Source organism: Somniosus microcephalus, chromosome 17 (assembly GCF_052327205.1).
Source record: "Somniosus microcephalus isolate GS21.2 chromosome 17, FLI_Smic_1.0, whole genome shotgun sequence".
In the NCBI taxonomy this organism is placed as follows: Eukaryota; Metazoa; Chordata; class Chondrichthyes; order Squaliformes; family Somniosidae; genus Somniosus; species Somniosus microcephalus.
This window is the reverse complement of record NC_141003.1, coordinates 70,267,869-70,285,831: the sequence shown is the minus strand read 5'-3', so window position 1 is coordinate 70,285,831 and position 17,963 is coordinate 70,267,869. Positions and strand designations below refer to the sequence as shown.

Genomic DNA, 17,963 nt, shown 5'->3' with positions numbered 1-17,963 from the left:
TTAGGGAATTAAATCTGCCGTCCTCACCCAGTCTGGCTTGTGTGTGACTTCTGTCCCATACCAGTGTGGTTGACTCTACACTGCCCTCTGAAGTGGTCCAGCAAGCCACTCAGTTACATCAAAACCACTCAAGGCGGCAGCGCACTACCACCTTCTCTGGGCAACTAGGGAGGGACGAGAAATGCTGCTCAAACCCTGGGTTTGGATAAAAATAAAACATACACTTCAATTTCTGTGACCTGCAAACCCAAGAACATAAGAATTTGGAGCAGGAGTAGGCCAGATAGCCCCTCGAGCCTGCTCCGCCATTCAATAAAATCATGGCTGATCGTCGACCTCCGCACCACTTTCCCGCCAGATCCCCATATCCCACAATTCCCCATGAGTTCAAAAAATCTATCGATCCCAGCCTTGAATATACTCAAAGACTCAGCATGCACAGCCTTTTGGGGTAGAGAATTTCAAAGATTCACAACCCTGAGTGAAGAAATTCCTCATCAGTCTTAAATAACCAAACCCTTATCCTGAGACTGTGCACCCTAGTTCTAGATCAAGGATTCTAATCATGCATTAGTTCAATAAATTGTGTCAGTCAGGATAAAATCTGTAGGCCTTTTAAATCTGATTTGATGCTTGTAAACAGTCTTACAGTTGTTAATCTTTTAAAATGGAGTTTAATAAGAGGATATGCTGATTTGTCTGGTGTATAACAAGACAAATGTACCATTCGAGAGGAACAAACAATGGGGCATTACTGCTCATACAAAAGCCGAACTTACCCAGACACAACAAAAAATGTGTGTTGAGCTGTATTTCTACCAATGAGTAGAGGTTTTTTTTTTTTTTTTTTGAGGGACTGGGGGAAAGAATGAAAGGAAAGAAGTACACCAGTTAGTTTGGACCCCTTCTCCTCTCCTCTTAGATTTTCCTTTTTAACTTGCTTGCTTTCCATCTTTAACGCTAAGAGATACAATGTCAATGCAAGTTGTTGATGAGTATGTTTACATGGGTGCGAGAGGTTAATGACCTGTAATATGGGACAGAGGGAACACTCCAGCTACATGTTGCAAACGTTTCATGTTGCTGACTCGAAATAACACAGTGTAACTGTGATTAACAATTTTAAATTACAGCTGCAATCAAAACAAAAATAGGGACACAGTCCATTTAAAGACTACCTCGGCTAATGTCCATCTGCAGAATTATCGAGAGCAAGAACTTCCAATCTACTTTTATTACAATTACTAACCGATCTAATGTGTGTTGTACAAAGGGAATCAGGCCCAAGTGCAGTCTTCAAGTGAAGCAGGATTACAAGACGGGATAACTGGATCAGGGCAGACAGATGTAAATCAGTCCTATTAAAGTCATGCGTTCGGTCATTTTTATATTACCTTTATAAATTCCTAGCTCCATATATTTATGATGAAAACCTCTAATGTAAACCAGTCATGCTGTAATTACATCCTCCCACCATTGGTGCCACTGTGGGGAGCAGAGGTGATAGAAGAGGCTGGAATTACTGCGCAACAAGTTTACAAAGGCAGTGGTTGTAGGAATTTATAATACAAAACATTGAAAAAGTGTAGAGATGCAAAATTAATAAATTATGGATTAAGTCAGTAACTGAACAAGGTATGTAGAAATTAATTTGCATTCAAAAAGTGAAATATAATGAATGTACTTAATTGCATTATTTACAAAGTACTGAAAACCTCCACTTAGCACGGTGAAAGAGCAGCAGCAAACTTTAACAGAAACGGCAGACATTGCACTGGTAATGTTAAAATACAAAAGCTAAACATTATAAACGAGGCAGAATTTCCAATCAAAACAGACCAGGGGGCAGGCTTTTCACATCTGAGAGCCAAGTTCAAATTCACCCCAGACTGATGGGATAAGTCATCTCTGTTGACTGTAAGGGTCCTTTATGAAATGAGATAGGACAATGTCCACAAGGAAACTGGCCGAGAGGAGCCCAAAGCAGAAAACTGTCCCAGTTCAACACTAACTGCTAATTACATTTAGAGAGGCCACAAGATGAATGGTTTGAACAATGAAGCTCGTCACAGGGGCACTTAGTTGAGTTAGAGTCACTCTGCATTCAATCACACAAACCTGGGACTGATTAATGCTGACACAGGGTGCCTGAAGGGGAAGGTTGTCCAAATTCCTACAGCTAGCATTATCTCAATGGGCACAAAATTCACAAGTTTTTTTTTAAATGTAAGTGAAACTGAATCCCCAGTCAAAACAGATCAAGGCAACAAGGGAATTAAAAGTGGAGTGTCCTCATAGGGGTTAGAGGGAAAACTAAGTGCTGAAAACAAACACTAGCCAAGTCCAGCACCTCACCTGGTGCCTGGTTTAATGCCGACATTAGAAGAGGGCTGGAACCAGGATACCCACCCTCCCCTTCAGACAGGGAGAGGCATACCAAGGAAAAATTATATTCAATAGGGCCAAGTGCTTCATAAAATTAGGACATGGCAAGGAAGTGAAAAAGGTTCTTGCACAGGCTTTGCTACAGTAAAATGCAGCTATTTTTGAAAAGCCTCATGGAAACAAAATTAAGTTGATATTAAAATGCAGTCGAATTACTTCAGTTAATTAGAAATATATTTTGGCTCATTACTCCAGTGATTTGAAAGTGACCTCAATTTAAAATGTAATTTTGCCCACTGTGCTGTTCTTTCAAGAAATAACTTGCTGCTGCCATTACAACAAACTCATCAGAAAAGAAAGAGCAGCTCATCAAAACTTCCAGTGAGTCAGTGGTTCTAAGCCTAACAGCCCAGGAATTGACTCCACATTTGATCTCTGATCTGTGCTGTTAGCTCAAGTTGTGCCTTGCCTCTGAAAAGCTCAGGGACGGACTTGTATTTATACAGCTCATTATCACAATGAATTATGATGAAGCTCAATCACTGTTCTGCAAGAAAAAGAAACAGCCAGGATTCCTGCTGCTGATCTCTCGGATCCCTGACCCTTGCTAGCAAGCATGTGTGTGGACATCAGGTAATCAAAAAGACGAGGCCACAATTCCTCATCACAAACCAAAATCAGCCTGCCAACACCGTCAAGGCTGGCGCATGAAAACCGGGCACATCAGTGCAGTGCTGGAGGACTGCTGGAACCCGAGGAACTGTACCCAAGTACCTCAGGAGAGAGCAGTGCAAGAAAATCTGGAAACAGGTACTAAATAGAATAAATGAACTCCTTAAAAAGCATCTCATTCTGCACAGCTCCATGATTTTTAGAGCTGTGTCAGGTTAATCTAGGCAGGCTCTTTGCCTCCCCACAATTTGGTTTTAAAAGGGAATTTTTTTTTTTTTTTTGAAGTATTGCCAAATGTCCTTCAATCTACAGGCACTGACCTTGGTTGAATCCAAAAACATTTACAACTTCATCCAATAGCAGAACAAATAAATAAAAGTTACTTTTTCTTTCCGCCGCCAATTTTCTCCCCTCCCCAAGACGCTGACTCCTTGCATAATCCCACAGGCAGTTATTATTCATGTGCGAGTTTAGACAGCAAGCGTGGGGTATCACAGCAGAGCTGGATCCTGTCTTCACTGATGTCCACAAGCACCCATGGGTGGATAATTATCAGGGTTCGGCACCCAACCCAATTTTCCCCTCCCAAAATTAGAGGCACTGAAGCCAAGTGTAGCACCCTTAGCACTGTCCATGCCAGAGCTGGGACCTTGCTGGTCTGTGTGTCTCAGCTACTCACTGGATAAATATACAGAGCCACTGGGGATTCCAATTCCTTAACTTGAATCAGAACGCTCCAATTTGCTTTCTCTTGATGCTTATTTTGTACCATAGGACACTGACTCACTGGTTCAACAAAAGATTTCAGGAACCCTGGTTTGCAGCCAGGACACAAGACAGCATCACAAGGGCTTCAGCAGAAAGTCGATCTTTCACCTCTGAGGAAACAGAATGGCAAAAGGAAACTCCATTGAGCTGGTTCTCAATCGCACACTCACTGCCCAAGTGACTTAGGAACCCCGAGTGCCAAAAGTTACCACAGAAAAAGAACTGCTGACAGCGAATGGGCTTCATATTGGCCGAATCAGATTCCACTTGCATGAAGTAATCTGGAAGTGGATCACAACTCTCTCATCGGCACCTGACCAGAGTACAGAAGTACAAGCATCACGGGTTTCAGTGCTGTCACTCATATTTCAGTCAGCATGTAAAGGTATCAACCAAAACTATCCAGCAATAAAATTATAAACTCTATCCCTTTCATTCTTGAGTTGCATATGGAGAGCTCCTTGAATGGTGAAGTAGTGGTCTACCATGGGATGGTGGTAAAGGTGGCAGCAGTTTGAGGTTGTGGGTCAAGAGCATCACGCAGGAAGTGCATTTTGGCCAGAGTGCTATTTTCCCTGTAGATGATTAGTACCAATATGCCTATAACAGCACTAGGTTCAGTGAATTACTTGCTCTCACAATAGCAGATTGCTACTCAGTACAGAACTAGCTGTCACACAGGCCACAGGAGCTATTTAAAAAATGTAGCACTGTTCAACTGCTGCCATTGCTAATTTGACATTTTACATGTGTTTGCATGTGCAATGTCCCTTTCTTTAATGGAAAAGCTATCATTTTGTTCCTATAAGTCATCTGATTGCCACTCAGAAATTAATTTATTGCGCATGGCATGAGCAGACTGAAGTCACATTTATTACTGTAATGGTGGCAAATTCCAACTTTCAGCTGCAGACTGCTCCTAAGCACCAGGCCTTTCATTCTGCAGTTACCATACCTCGAGTACTGCTCAACCTACCTTTGTAGGTAAGCACCATATTTAGTCACCTTTACTTCAATCAGTTGGCAGCGACTGGCCAATTGGAGTGTGCTTTAAGCACATTTCTAGGACGAACTGTTGCCAGTGATGCAACTTTCAAACTTTGGCAATATTTCCCTCTAGGAAATACAAAAGCCAAGATAGTCATCGGGCCACGGGCCTGCACTTTATAACCAGGAGACATCAAAAAAAGACACAAGGAACAGATCTCGCTGGTCACAGGTTACATCGTGCCAAAAAGTCCTCTTGGGGAAGCAGCACCGATTGTTCCCCTCACCTCAAAAAGCACAGACAGTGCGCACTATGCTAAGAAATGTACACAAAAAAGGCTCAGGACAACCTGATCATTACCGCGATCAACACAGTAAATCCCCAAAAATTGGTCAACTAAATATAGGACAGTGTTGTTCAATATGACATGACACATTGGCTTTCACCCAAATTTTGACAGTTTCTATATATTTATAGACACTCCATGTGTCATCCTAGCCCCAAAACCTAAAAAAAATGCACCCTTGGTAACGGGGGCAGTGGGGGTTCATTCTCTTCCCAGCCCCGAGTACAACTACTCATTTCAGTGTTAATCACTGTAAAAAATACCAGAACACTAGTTTGGCATATCTTGTACAACCTCATTATCTTCCCTTTAGCCCAACAGCTCTCCTGCTTTAATTCACTTTTTCCAAATGCCCTGTGCTTAACTGTGTTTATCTTGTACTGTGTTGCTGCAGAGAGCCCTAAAAAGTGTTGGTCCACTCTCTCCTCCTTTTACCCACCCCCACACCATGCCCCAAAATGGGTTTCTCTCTCACACCTCAACAACTGACTACACAGTAACCCTGGGCAATAGCCTTTGAGCTGATCTCCAGCCTGTTCCACAAGACACCCACTTCCTGGTCAAGAGATGTCTTTGGAAGAGGGAAGAAATGTGAAATATCAGTTTCTTTAGTCAATTTTCCCAAGAAGTAGAACTGATAGAACGCAGTCACCTTCACTCAGCCTGCTCACTAAGCACACTTACTTGTATCCTCTTATTTTATTAGCATGTAATTCAGTGAAACCCATCTCGACTTCAGTCATTGAACCAGCAAACAAAACAAACCGCCACATTGTCTTGTAGATTTAGTTTCCTCTTTACTGCTTTTGGAAGGGTCTAGGTGCACGTTTGCCCCCTATAGTGGATGGTGCTCGCCTGTCCCATCTGACAATAACTATCTGTAGAGGATTACCTTACCAGCAGAGAAAACCTGACAGACATGAGCATTACTGTTAAGTCTTGTTCAATTACATTTGAATAACCAGTCTACAGTATTCCTACAAGAACCTTCCCAACACAAAGAACTACACCCATCATTCACCAGACACCTGGGGAGGAGGGGGGGGGGGGGGGGGGAGGTGTTACAGTCCCTAGAGCAACCATTTGTTTTCACCGAGTTTTTTTCTTGACAATTTTCTCACCGTTGCTTCAAAAGGTACAGACTCAACTTAGGATACAGCACCAACTTAGGATACAGCACCAGCCGTCCTCAAGTAGTCGTTCTTCATGTGCGAGTCCAGACATGAGTGCTGGCAGGTGACTCTGCCATAGAGGTTATCACAGCCTGATCCTACCCTCAACTAAATGCACACGCTTCCAGCAGGGGACACTGGGCAGGAATCAGGAATGGAAACCTTGGCCATTTTTTTCTCCTGCCTAAGAGAACAACTATGGTCATTTACGTTACCACCAACCACTGCCCAGTTATAACCGCTAACTCAGCATAGACTATAAATCGAACTCAGACTCTCCAGTCTGTAATAATAATAATAATAATTCAACTTTATTGTCATTGCACAAGTACATGAACAACGAAATGTGATCTTGCAAGCTCCCATGCCTCGTAACACATCACCTGGTGCATTTACCCATCGGGGAGCCCAGCACAGTGCGTAGATCATATTTCCAGAAAATTACATTTGCTTACTGAAGTATATAATTCATATAAGTGATGTAAATGATCTCAGTAACTCTTTCCCCTCACTCCCTCCAAACACAAAGGATACCTGGCATCCTTAACACTACATGTTAAGGGTGTCATCCTTGGCTCAGTGGTAACCCTCTCGTCTGAATCAGAAGGTTGTAAGTTCGTCCCACTTCAGAGACCCGAGTACATAATCTAGGCCAAGACTCGAGTGCAGTACTGAGGGAGTGCTGCACTGTTGGAGGCATCGTCTTTCTGACTAGATGTTAAACCGAGGCCCTGCCTGCCCCCTCAGGTAGACATAAAAGATCCCATGGTACTTTCCAACAAGCTGCAAGCGAGTTCTTCCAGTGTTCTGGCCAATATTTACCCCTCAACCAACATCATTAAAGCAGATTATCTTGTCACTATCTCATTGCTGTTTAGGGGCCTTGCTGTGCACAAATAGGCTGCTGTGTTTCCCCACAACAGTGACTACACTCCGAAAATCAAATGGCATGTAATTGCAGGAGACACACAAGCTGCCTACCTACTCCATCTCCCAGTTATTTCAGTTCACAATGTACTGTGCAGGCCTCATTCTCCAATGATACGCTTCAGATGAGAATGCTGAACTCCACGTCTAAATTAAGCACAGGACTATAATTAAGTTCATCGCTCAAGTAACATCAAGCTGCACTGCATTACAACAACAGATTAGGAGTTCTTGTTGGAGGTAGTTTCTTTTCCCCAAGGTTGGGTGCTCCAAGCGGAGCACGAGCTTCAAACGTGCCCCTCGGAATTGAGCTAACTGGAACTATTTGGACTGCACCAATCTTCTCCGATCCACATGCCCCAATTGATCATCTCCTCCCCCAGTCTCAAACCATGATGCAGCATCGAACAGAAGCAGAGAGTATGGTTAAGAGTTATCTTGTACTGGGAGTAATGAATTTCTCAGTACGTAGTTAGAAAACTAGCTCGTAGCTTCCTAAAGCTCAATTTAATCTATTGGGAGTGAATGAGGTCCTCCCTACCCATTTAGAAAAAGCTCAACAGTGGGAAATTCTTACATGATGCACATGGGAAATAACTTGAAAAAGAGGAATATTGAAGCGTATGAGGAGCAAGCAAGAGAATGGGATTAGACTTGATTCATGTAGAGAAAAGCAGTGGTGCAGACTTGACTGGCTGAACGGCCTGTTTCGGTGCAGTTAACATTCTACAATTCAATAGCTGGCAGCTGCCTTCATACTGCGGAACTTAAATGCCAACAATTCCAGGGATTGTTTTATGTTAGGAACTTAACTATCTGGCTGGAAATCAATTTCTCAACTTGAAGGCAAAATGAAATTTGGTTTAACATAGTAGCAGTTTCAGGCAGAAGACGACCTTCGGTCCATCTACCCCACCTATCCACAGTATTGAGCATTTCTAACCCCTAAATCCCACTGGCTGATAAGAACCTCAATAGTTGCTTTTTGAAACCTATTACGATTTCTAGTTCCACCACCCGTGTCAGTAATCCGTTCCACATACTTCCTCGCCCTTTTAGTGTATTTCCCTTTTTTTTTGTCCTTAATTTGTAAATACGACCCTTTGTGCTTAAATTCTATACGCAGCAGAAAAGCTTACAGGGATCGAATCTGTCAAAGTGATTCATATTTTTAAACACTTATTTCCCCTCTCATTCTTCGCTTTTCAAGAGGGAAAAGACAAAGGGTCGTTAATCTTTCCTCCTGTGTCATTCCCTTAAGTTTCATAATTGTCAGTTCTGCACTTCTGTAGAACTAGGATATGAAGGACTAGATCAAATGTGTACAGTACAAATGATAATGATTAATTTCCATTAAATGGATTACCTTTAAATCAGCTGTCAACACACCCTTTTCATTGGAAAGGTTCATTCAATATGGTAGCTTGCCCACTGGCTCAGCAAGTCTGTCCAGTTGGCTGCTGATGCACACAGACAAGGACCCAGGTTTAATCTCCAATCTGTGCTGAATTACTGGATCTCAGCTGGGGTGTTACAAATAGCCGCAGCACACCTGGGTTAGGGAAGGAAAAACAGGCCAGGGATCCCACTCGTAAATACTATCAAGCATTCTCTATTGGGAGTGTGCATGTAGACAAAAGAGCAAGGGCAAGGAGAGGCTTAGGTTGGACTCTGATGCCTCCCAATATCGAATAGCCTATCACTTACTATGGAGGCTCACACACGAATAACGACCACTCGGATGAAAGAAAGACAGACTTGCATTTACATAGCGCTTTTTACGGACATCCCAAAGCGCTTTTGATATATACATATTATGAAAATATATATTGGATATATACTTGAAAAGGAAAAAATTGCAGGGCTATGGGGAAAGAGCAGGAAAGTGGGACTAATTAGATAGCTCTTTCAAAGAGCTGGCACAGACCCAATGGGCCAAATAGCCTCCTTCTGTACTGTAAGATTTTGTGACTTACAGCCAATGATGTACTTTTTGAAGTGCAGTCACTGTTGTAATGTAGGAAACGGAGCAGCCAAATTGCACACAGCAAGCTCCCACACACAGCAATGTGATAATGACCAAATAATGTTTTACTGATGTTGATCGAGATATAAATCCCCTGCTGTTCTTCAAAATAGTGCCATAGGATCTTTTACATCTACTTGAGAGGGCAGACAGGGCCTCGGTTTAACATCTCATTCAAAGATGGGCACTTCCGACAGTGCGGTGCTCCCTCAGTACTGCACTGGAGGGTCAGCCTAGATTTCGGTGCTCAAGTCTCTGGAGTGGGGCTTGAACCCACAACCTCTTGGGACAAGAATATCCCAACACTGGACAAACAGGGGCCTATGGGGGGGGGGAGGAGCCAAACACGATCAAAATCACTAAGGAAGTGGTACTCGGTAAAATAATGGGACTCAAGGCGGATAAATCACCTGGACCTGATGGCTTACATCCTAGGGTCTTGAGGGAAGTGGCGGTAGGGATTGTGGATGCATTGGTAATAATTTTCCAAAACTCCCTGGACTCGGCAAAGATCCCGGCAGACTGGAAAACTGCTAATGTAACACCCTTATTTAAAAAGGGCTGTAGACAGAAGGCTGGAAACTATAGACCGGTTAGCCTAACATCTGTGGTAGGTAAAATTTTGGAGTCCATTATTAAGGAGACAGTAACAGGACATTTGGATAATCATCATTTAATAGGACAAAGTCAGCATGGTTTTATGAAGGGGAAGTCATGTTTGACAAATTTGCTGGAGTTCTTTGAGGAAGTAACGTATAGGGTGGATAAAGGGGAACCAGTGGACGTAGTGTATTTAGACTTCCAAAAGGCATTTGACAAGGTGCCACACAAAAGATTATTGCTTAAGATAAAAAATCACGGGATTGGGGGTAATATTCTGGCATGGATAGAGGATTGGCTATCTAACAGAAGGCAGAGAGTTGGGATAAATGGTTCATTCTCAGAATGGCAATCAGTAACTAGTGGTGTTCCGCAGGGGTCGGTGCTGGGTCCCCAACTCTTTACAATCTATATTAACGATTTGGAGGAGGGGACAGAGTGTAACATATCAAAGTTTGCAGATGATGCTAAGATGGGAGGGAAAGTAGTGAGTGAGGAGGATATAAAAAACCTGCAAGGGGACATAGACAGGCTAAGTAAGTGGGCAGAGATTTGGCAGATGGAATACAATACTGGAAAGTGTGAGGTTATGCACTTTGGCAGGAAAAATCAGAGCAAGCTATTATCTTAATGGCAAGAAACTGGAAAGTACTGAAGTACAAAGGGATCTGGGGGTCCTGGTGCACGAAACTCAAAAGGTTAGTATGCAGGTGCAGCAAGTGATTAAGAAGGCCAATGGAATGTTGGCTTTCATTGCTAGGGGGATAGAATATAAAAATAGGGAGGTATTGCTTCAGTTGTACAAGGTATTGGTGAGACCGCACCTGGAATACCACATACAGTTTTGCTGTCCATACTAAAGAAAAGACATACTTGCTCTCGAGTCAGTACAAAGAAGGTTCACTCGGTTAATCCCGGGGATGAGGGGATGGCCATATGAGGAGAAGTTGAGTAGATTGGGACTCGACTCATTGGAGTTCAGAAGAATGAGAGGCGATCTTATTGAAACATATAAGATTGTGAAGGGGTTGGATCGGGTGGATGCGGGGAGGATGTTCCCGATGATGGGTGAAACTAGAACTAGGGGGCATAGTCTTAGAATAAGGGGCTGCTCTTTCAAAACTGAGATGAGGAGGAACTACTTCACTCAGAGGGTGGTAGGTCCATGGAATATGCTGCCCCAAAAAGCTGTAGAAGTTACATCATTACATAAATTTAAAACAGAAATAGACAGTTTCCTAGAAGTAAAGGGAATTAAGGGTTACGGGGAGCGGGCAGGAATTTGGACATGAGTCTAGGTTCGGATCGGACATGGCCCTGTGGGTAGCGGAGCGGGCCCAGGGGCCGTGTAGCCTGATCCTGCTCCTATTTCGTGTTTCTAATTCTGTTAGATTCAGGAGATGGTTCTGTGATAGTAGATTGGCGGTTAGGATCAGATCAGCCATGATCTCATTGAATGGTGGAGCAGGCTCGAGGGGCCGATTAGCCTACTCCTGCTCCTATTTCTTATGTTCTTATGACCAACCCCCACAGAACTGCACAATGGGCAGCCTGGAGGGCAAGCAGGATAATTGAGGATCCACCCCTAACACCATTCAGCTCTCAATCCTAAACTACATCAGAGAGAGTGTGGCATGTCCGTATATGAAGGATTGGGCAAGGGAAATACTACCCAGGTGGCACCTTACGCCTTCAGCACCCACCCAAAAGGAAGCAGTAGCTGAAGTCTTGGAACAAGTTGCTTGTCTTTGACAACAGAGGGATAGATCCAGATGGCCAAAAAAAAAGTAAATAACTTATTTGGCGAGGAATGCTATCATTGTTTTAAACCACGTTATACTTTTAAACCCTGCATCATCATAAAAAATCATTCCTGAAGATGTGACACTGTTTTGTAACCTCCTGGTTCAAAACAATTGACTTGGCCACAGGCCAGAAACACAGCAAAGCAATACTAATTCTACAATACAATTCGAAGTGTATACAGACAAACCTGAATTCCAAGCTCAAGATGGGCTTCTGACCTTTCTGAATGTCACAAGTTATCTATTTCCCGCTGCTATTTAACCAGGATAATCCTCAGATATATAGCTTCTCGTTTACACAGTGCAGACCTGGTAGCAACAGTGTAATTTGTTTAGTATACATCAATGGGCAAAGACAAAAATCATTTGAACACTGCTTGAGTGGAACCCATCAGAGCGTTCAAATCTCACAAACGTCATCTCAACATCCCTCCACCACCAGAACAGGTTAGATGGATGCACCGAAAGCTGCCAAAAGCCACTCAAAATAACCCTAAATGTTTTAGCAACACTGGAATCGCATTAGGCCATTCAGCCTGCTTCAACATTATTTTTTAGCCATGCTAGCTCTGTTTTTCTCATTTCCCAGCCCTTTCTTCCTATCCATTACTTCCCAAGTATTATTAAATCTGTTCTCTTTCCACTGAGATGCACAACCAAGAGGAAGTTTAAAGCTCAATAACTGTGACAAATCTGTGCCTATTCTTTAGGGCCAAGTCGACTGGAAAACTCTAAGACGCCCATCAAATCTAGCCTGTCTGTGAAATGATCTCATCCTTCTGAAAGATATGAACTGTTAAAGAGGCACCAACTGGTTTCTACTGGTTAATGAAAAGAGTCCTTAATGTCGATTGGACGGGTACGGCAATGGAAACAGATCACACTGGAGATAAATGATCATGCAAATTATTTGAAATTTGCAACTACACACCAAAAAGATTATGAAATTGTTAGTTTACACACAACAGCTTCAAATGAGAAGTAATGAAACACACTGGAAGGCAGCAAATTAAGGATCAGTGAGCTTTGGATTCTAAACGGCCACCCAAAGACCGACCAGCATCCTCTGCATTAGGACATCTTACGGCCGACAGGAACACCTTTGGAACTTCAGTACTCCTCCCACCCCACAACTGCCACAATTAGCAACAAAATCAAATTGCACATACTGCAGCGGTTTTGCTTTTACTGCCCCCCCCTCTCTCTCTCTCTACAGTGCACTGCAGCTCTAGTTAAGCATATGGCTATGAACCAGCTGGCACAGGACTCACCTGTTGCTTGGTGAATGCTAAAATTCACCACCTTGGTAAATAAAAATCACACAAATTACAAATCTGGCACATTACAGAGCGCATCTGGTTAATTCTCTCAATAATGATCATGGTTTGCATTGTAAGAAATAAAACATTTTATAGCATTGGTAGACTGTGATATCCAACACCAGTATATAAACAAGCCAACTATCCTCCTGTGCCAAAATGTTCACTTAAAGATCCTGAAATTAGGTCATTTTTAACCCACATTTACATTATAAGGTTTTACATTATGTGGGCTGAGTTTTTGCAAGAATCCGTTAATAGCATTTGAAATATTAAGTGTTGGCAGGACCTCTGTCCCCAAGGCAAGTGACCAAAAGCAACGCCTCGTCTAACTGCTCCAGCTCCCTCGTCACTTTGACTCCATGTCACATGTCCTGGCTAAGCCACTGGATATGATGTACAAACTGTGTCAACAATGTATTGTGCTCTGCCATCAATGTGTGGAGCCATCAATGTGTGGAACGAAATGGCTGACAGCAGAGAAAGATGTTTAGTGCAAATCATGGCGTTATTTAGGCTGCAGTGTTGAGATACCGCGGCAAACGTGGGAGTCGAGACCAGAGTTATTGAAAACACAACTGCTTTATTCCAACCACATGACAAACAGGAACTAGAAAAGCCCGCGCATCCACTTAAATACTTCCCAGACAGGAAGTGCTCCCGGCAGCCTGTCCCTGCGGGAAACAAGTTGCTGGAGGAAAGGGCCCCCGGCTGGGGGCTTCTGCTTAGACTGTCTGTGCCGCCGTGAGCGGATTATGTCCAGTGGTGGCGTGTCGCCACAGAGCTCCCCCCAGAATCCGCTTAGGAGGAGTGGACGAGTCGTGACGGTGGTCTAATGGTTCTGCCGCAGCGGCTCCGAGTGGTCGCCGGTCTGGTTGGTTGGGTCGGGCGGTTCGCCGCCGGCTGTGCTGGCTTGCCGGGGGGACGGCCTCTAGTTGGAGGCTGGGCCACGGGGACCTGTTCCCCTGGTTCTGTGTGCTGGTTTGAGCCGGTCGATGGAGACTGTCTCGACCCTGTCGCCGAGTCGCAGCTTGAAGACCTTGTCCCCGGTTTGTAGTACCTCGTACGGACCGTCGTACGGGGGTCGCAGGGGCCCGCGGTGCGCGTCGTGTCGCACGAAGACGAAGCGCGCCTGCTGTAAATTTGGCGGGACGTGAGGTGCGAGTTCGCCGTGTCGGTTGACCGGAAGTGGGGCGAACTGCTGAGCGGAAGAGAAAGAGTCGAGCCGCTGCTGTTCGGCCGACCAAGGCTTGGTAGGCTCCGGAAGGAAGTCGCCTGGGACGCGCAGCGGTTGTCCGTAGACTAACTCCGCTGCCGAGGACTGGAGGTCCTCCTTGACCGCGGTGCGTAGGCCGAGTAGCACCCACGGTAGGCGGTCAGTCCAGGTACTGTCCTGCAGGCCGGCGCGGAGTGAGGCCTTGAGTGACCTGTGGAAGCGTTCACAAAGTCCGTTGGCCTGCGGGTGGTACGCCGTGGTGCGGTGGAGCGTCACCCCGAGGTTGCGTGCTGTGGCCGTCCAGAGTTCGGAGGTGAACTGGGCGCCTCTGTCGGAGGTTATGTCGGCCAGTACGCCGAACCTCGCAACCCAGGTGTTAACGAACGCCCTGGCGATGTCGGCTGTGGTGGTGGAGGTCAGCGGCACTGCCTCAGGCCAGCGTGTGCAGCGGTCGACCATCGTGAGGAGATAAGTTTGGCCTTGCGATGGCGGCAGGGGACCGACGATGTCGACGTGTACGTGGTCGAAGCGGCGGCTGGGTACCTCGAAGTCTCCCAGGGGTGCTTTGGTGTGCAGCTGTACCTTAGCCCGTTGGCAGGCGAGGCAGGAGGTGGCCCAAGTCCGAACATCTCTGCTGAGGCCGCGCCAGACGAAGCGCTTGGAGAGGAGTTTGACGGATGCGCGGGAACCCGGGTGAGAGAGCCCGTGGAGCGCGTCGAAGACGCGGCGGCGCCAGGTCTCAGGGATGACCGGCCTGGGTTGGCCGAGTGAGACGTCGCACGTGACTGCCGTGGCTTCGGGCCCGTGCGCGACCTTGGCTAGGCGTAGCCCTGGCAGGCTGGTAGCCGCCGAGAGGAGGTCTGGGTCCGTGAGCTGGGCCGCTGCTAGTTGTGCGTAGTCGACCGCGAGGTGATTCGCACAGACGGCGGGACGGGAAAGGCAGTCGGCGACCACGTTGTCTCTACCGGAGACGTGCTGAATGTCCGTAGTAAACTCGGAGACGGCCGCGAGCTGGCGTTGCTGCCTAGCGGACCAGGGTTCGGTGTGCTTGGCCATCACGTATGTGAGTGGCTTGTGGTCCACATACGCGGTGAAGGGGCGGCCTTCCAGGAGGAACCTGAAATGGCGGACCGACAGGTGGAGTGCGAGAAGCTCGCGGTCGAAAGTGGAGTATTTGACCTCCGGGGGGCGCAGTTGGCGGCTGTAGAAGGCAAGTGGCTGCCACGCGCCATTGACCCACTGCTCGAACACGGCCCCGACCGCGTGGTCGGAGGCGTCGGTGGTGAGCGCGACCCGGGCATCGGCCCTCGGGTGCGCGAGCAGAGTGGCGTCGGCGAGCGCGTTTTCGGTGGCGTCGAAGGCGGCTGCCGTGTCAGTGGTCCAGGCTACGTCCATCTTGCCGGATTTTCCTCGGAGGGAGTCGTATAGGGGCTTCATGAGGGCTGCGGCTCTGGGGATGAACCTGTTGTAGAAGTTCACCATCCCGAGGAACTCCTGGAGGCCCTTGATGGTTGTGGGGCGGGGGAATTGCTGGACGGCCTGCACCTTGTTGGGCAGGGGGGCGGCCCCAGCAGGGGTGATGTGGTGACCGAGAAAATCGATCTCGGTTAGGCCGAATTGGCACTTCGCCGGGCTGAGGATGAGCCCGTGTTGGGCTAGGCGCCCGAACAGGATGCGAAGGTGTTCGAGGTGTTCCTGTTTGGAGGAGCTGGCCACGAGAATGTCGTCTAGATAGACGAATAGGAAGTTCAGGTCCCGGAGGACTGAGTCCATAAGGCGCTGGAAAGCCTGTGCTGCATTCTTGAGGCCGAAGGGCATCCTCAGGCACTCGAACAGGCCGAATGGGGTGATGACGGCCGTTTTGGGGATGTCCGCGGGGTGTACGGGGACTTGGTGGTAACCGCGCACCAGGTCGACTTTGGAAAAGACGGTTCGTCCGGCCAGTCGGGCCGAGAAGTCCTGGATGTGTGGCACCGGGTATCGATCGGGGGTGGTGGCGTCGTTGAGGCGGCGGTAGTCCCCGCAAGGGCGCCAGCCTCCGCCGGGCTTGGGGGCGATGTGGAGGGGCGAGGCCCAAGGGCTGCTGGAGCGGCGGATGATGCCGAGTTGTTCCATGTTGGTGAACTCGGCCCGCGCGATTTCCAGCTTGGCCGGGTTGAGTCTGCGGGCGTGGGCAGAAACTGGGGGGCCGGTGGTGGGGATATAGTGTTCCACACCGTGCTTGGCGGCTTTGGCCGAAAAGGTCGGCTTAGTGAGGGCGGGAAACTCAGCTAGGAGTGCAGAGTAGTGGTCCGTGGCTCTGGCGAGGCAGTAGGTCGTCAGGCCGGCCGAACGGGCCGGGGTAAAGGCGCCGGGGATGAGGGCCATAGTGTTGATGTCGACGAGGCGGTGCCTCGGAATGTCGACAAGGAGGCCGTGGGCGCGTAGGAAGTCGGCGCCGATGAGTGGGCAGAGGACCTTGGCTGTGAGGAACTCCCAGCAGTAGCGGCGGCCCGCGAGGTCGAGCGTGACCATGCGGGTGCCATATGTGCGGATTTCAGAGCCGTTGGCTGCAGCCAGTGTGATACCCCGTGTGCCGCGTTGGATCTCGAGGGCGGAGGCGGGGGTGATGCTGTGCTGGGCCCCTGTGTCGCACAGAAATCGGCGGTTGGTTCTGTCGTCAGTGACGTACAGTAGGGGCTCCTTCTGCCCCGCGGCCATCGCGGGGCGGGGGGGGGGGGGGGGGGTTTGAAGGAACACGGTGGCGTGCAGCGTTGAGCCCTAGCGCCAAAACGGGTGTGGTAGTAGCAGTGACCCGGAGTGGTAGGGCGGTCGGGCCTAGCGGCCCGGGAAGACCGCGTGGTCGTTGCCATGAGGTCGGGCGCGACGTCGCGAGCGGCCTGTGCAGAGAGCAGCCGGTCGGCCTTTTCGGCTATATCATTCAGGTCCGTGGAGTCAGACTCCACAATGAGCGGGCGGATGCTGGCGGGGAGCTGCCGAATGAAAAGCGTGCGAAAAAGGGCGCCGGGATTTTTGTCGTCTGAGAGGGACAGCATGTGGGAAAGGAGGTCTGATGGTGAAGCGTCACCAAGGCCGGGGAGGTCCAGGAGTTGGCAGTGGCGCTGGTAAGAGGACGTTTGAAATTTTTTAAGTAGCGCAGCCTTCAGATGTTCGTACTTGCCCTCCGTTGGTGGATTCTGCAGCGCTGCCCAAACCTTGGGGACTGTAGCGTAGGTGAGCGAGGCGACGAGGTAGTCGTACTTCGTGGCGTCGATTGTAATGCCTTTCAGCCGGAATCTGGACTCAGCTTGAACGAACCAGGCTTCGGCGAGGTTCTCCCAAAAGTCTGGTAATTTAACCGTGACTGCGTTTGTATCCGCCATGCTAGCTTAGGATTCGTCCTGAGCGTCGGGGTCACCAGTGTTGAGATACCGCGGCAAACGTGGGAGTCGAGACCAGAGCTATTGAAAACACAACTGCTTTATTCCAACCACATGACAAACAGGAACTAGAAAAACCCGCGCATCCACTTAAATACTTCCCAGACAGGAAGTGCTCCCGGCAGCCTGTCCCTGCGGGAAACAAGTTGCTGGAGGAAAGGGCCCCCGGCTGGGGGCTTCTGCTTAGACTGTCTGTGCCGCCGTGAGCGGATTATGTCCAGTGGTGGCGTGTCGCCACAGCAGTATAATAGTAGCTGGTATCCAAGGAGTGCAATGTGCAGTCAGTAGACTGGTGTTAAGCAGACAACTGCACCTTGCTA

General features: G+C 47.7%; 1 protein-coding gene across 3 annotated transcripts in view; it reads right to left on the bottom strand.

Moving 5' to 3' along the window:
* The window catches only part of ube2h (ubiquitin-conjugating enzyme E2H (UBC8 homolog, yeast)), a 143,706-nt gene that overhangs the window by 73,207 nt on the left and 52,536 nt on the right, over positions 1-17,963 (bottom strand). The window contains exon 1 of one of the 3 annotated variants that reach the window (XM_086010647.1): positions 6,866-6,915. The exons of the other annotated variants lie outside the window; for them this stretch is intronic. Within the exon in view, the coding sequence (XP_085866773.1) occupies positions 6,866-6,900 (35 nt within the window). The 5' untranslated portion in view covers positions 6,901-6,915. Of the gene's footprint in view, positions 1-6,865; positions 6,916-17,963 lie in introns of those variants that run through there. 3 annotated transcript variants of the gene reach the window in all.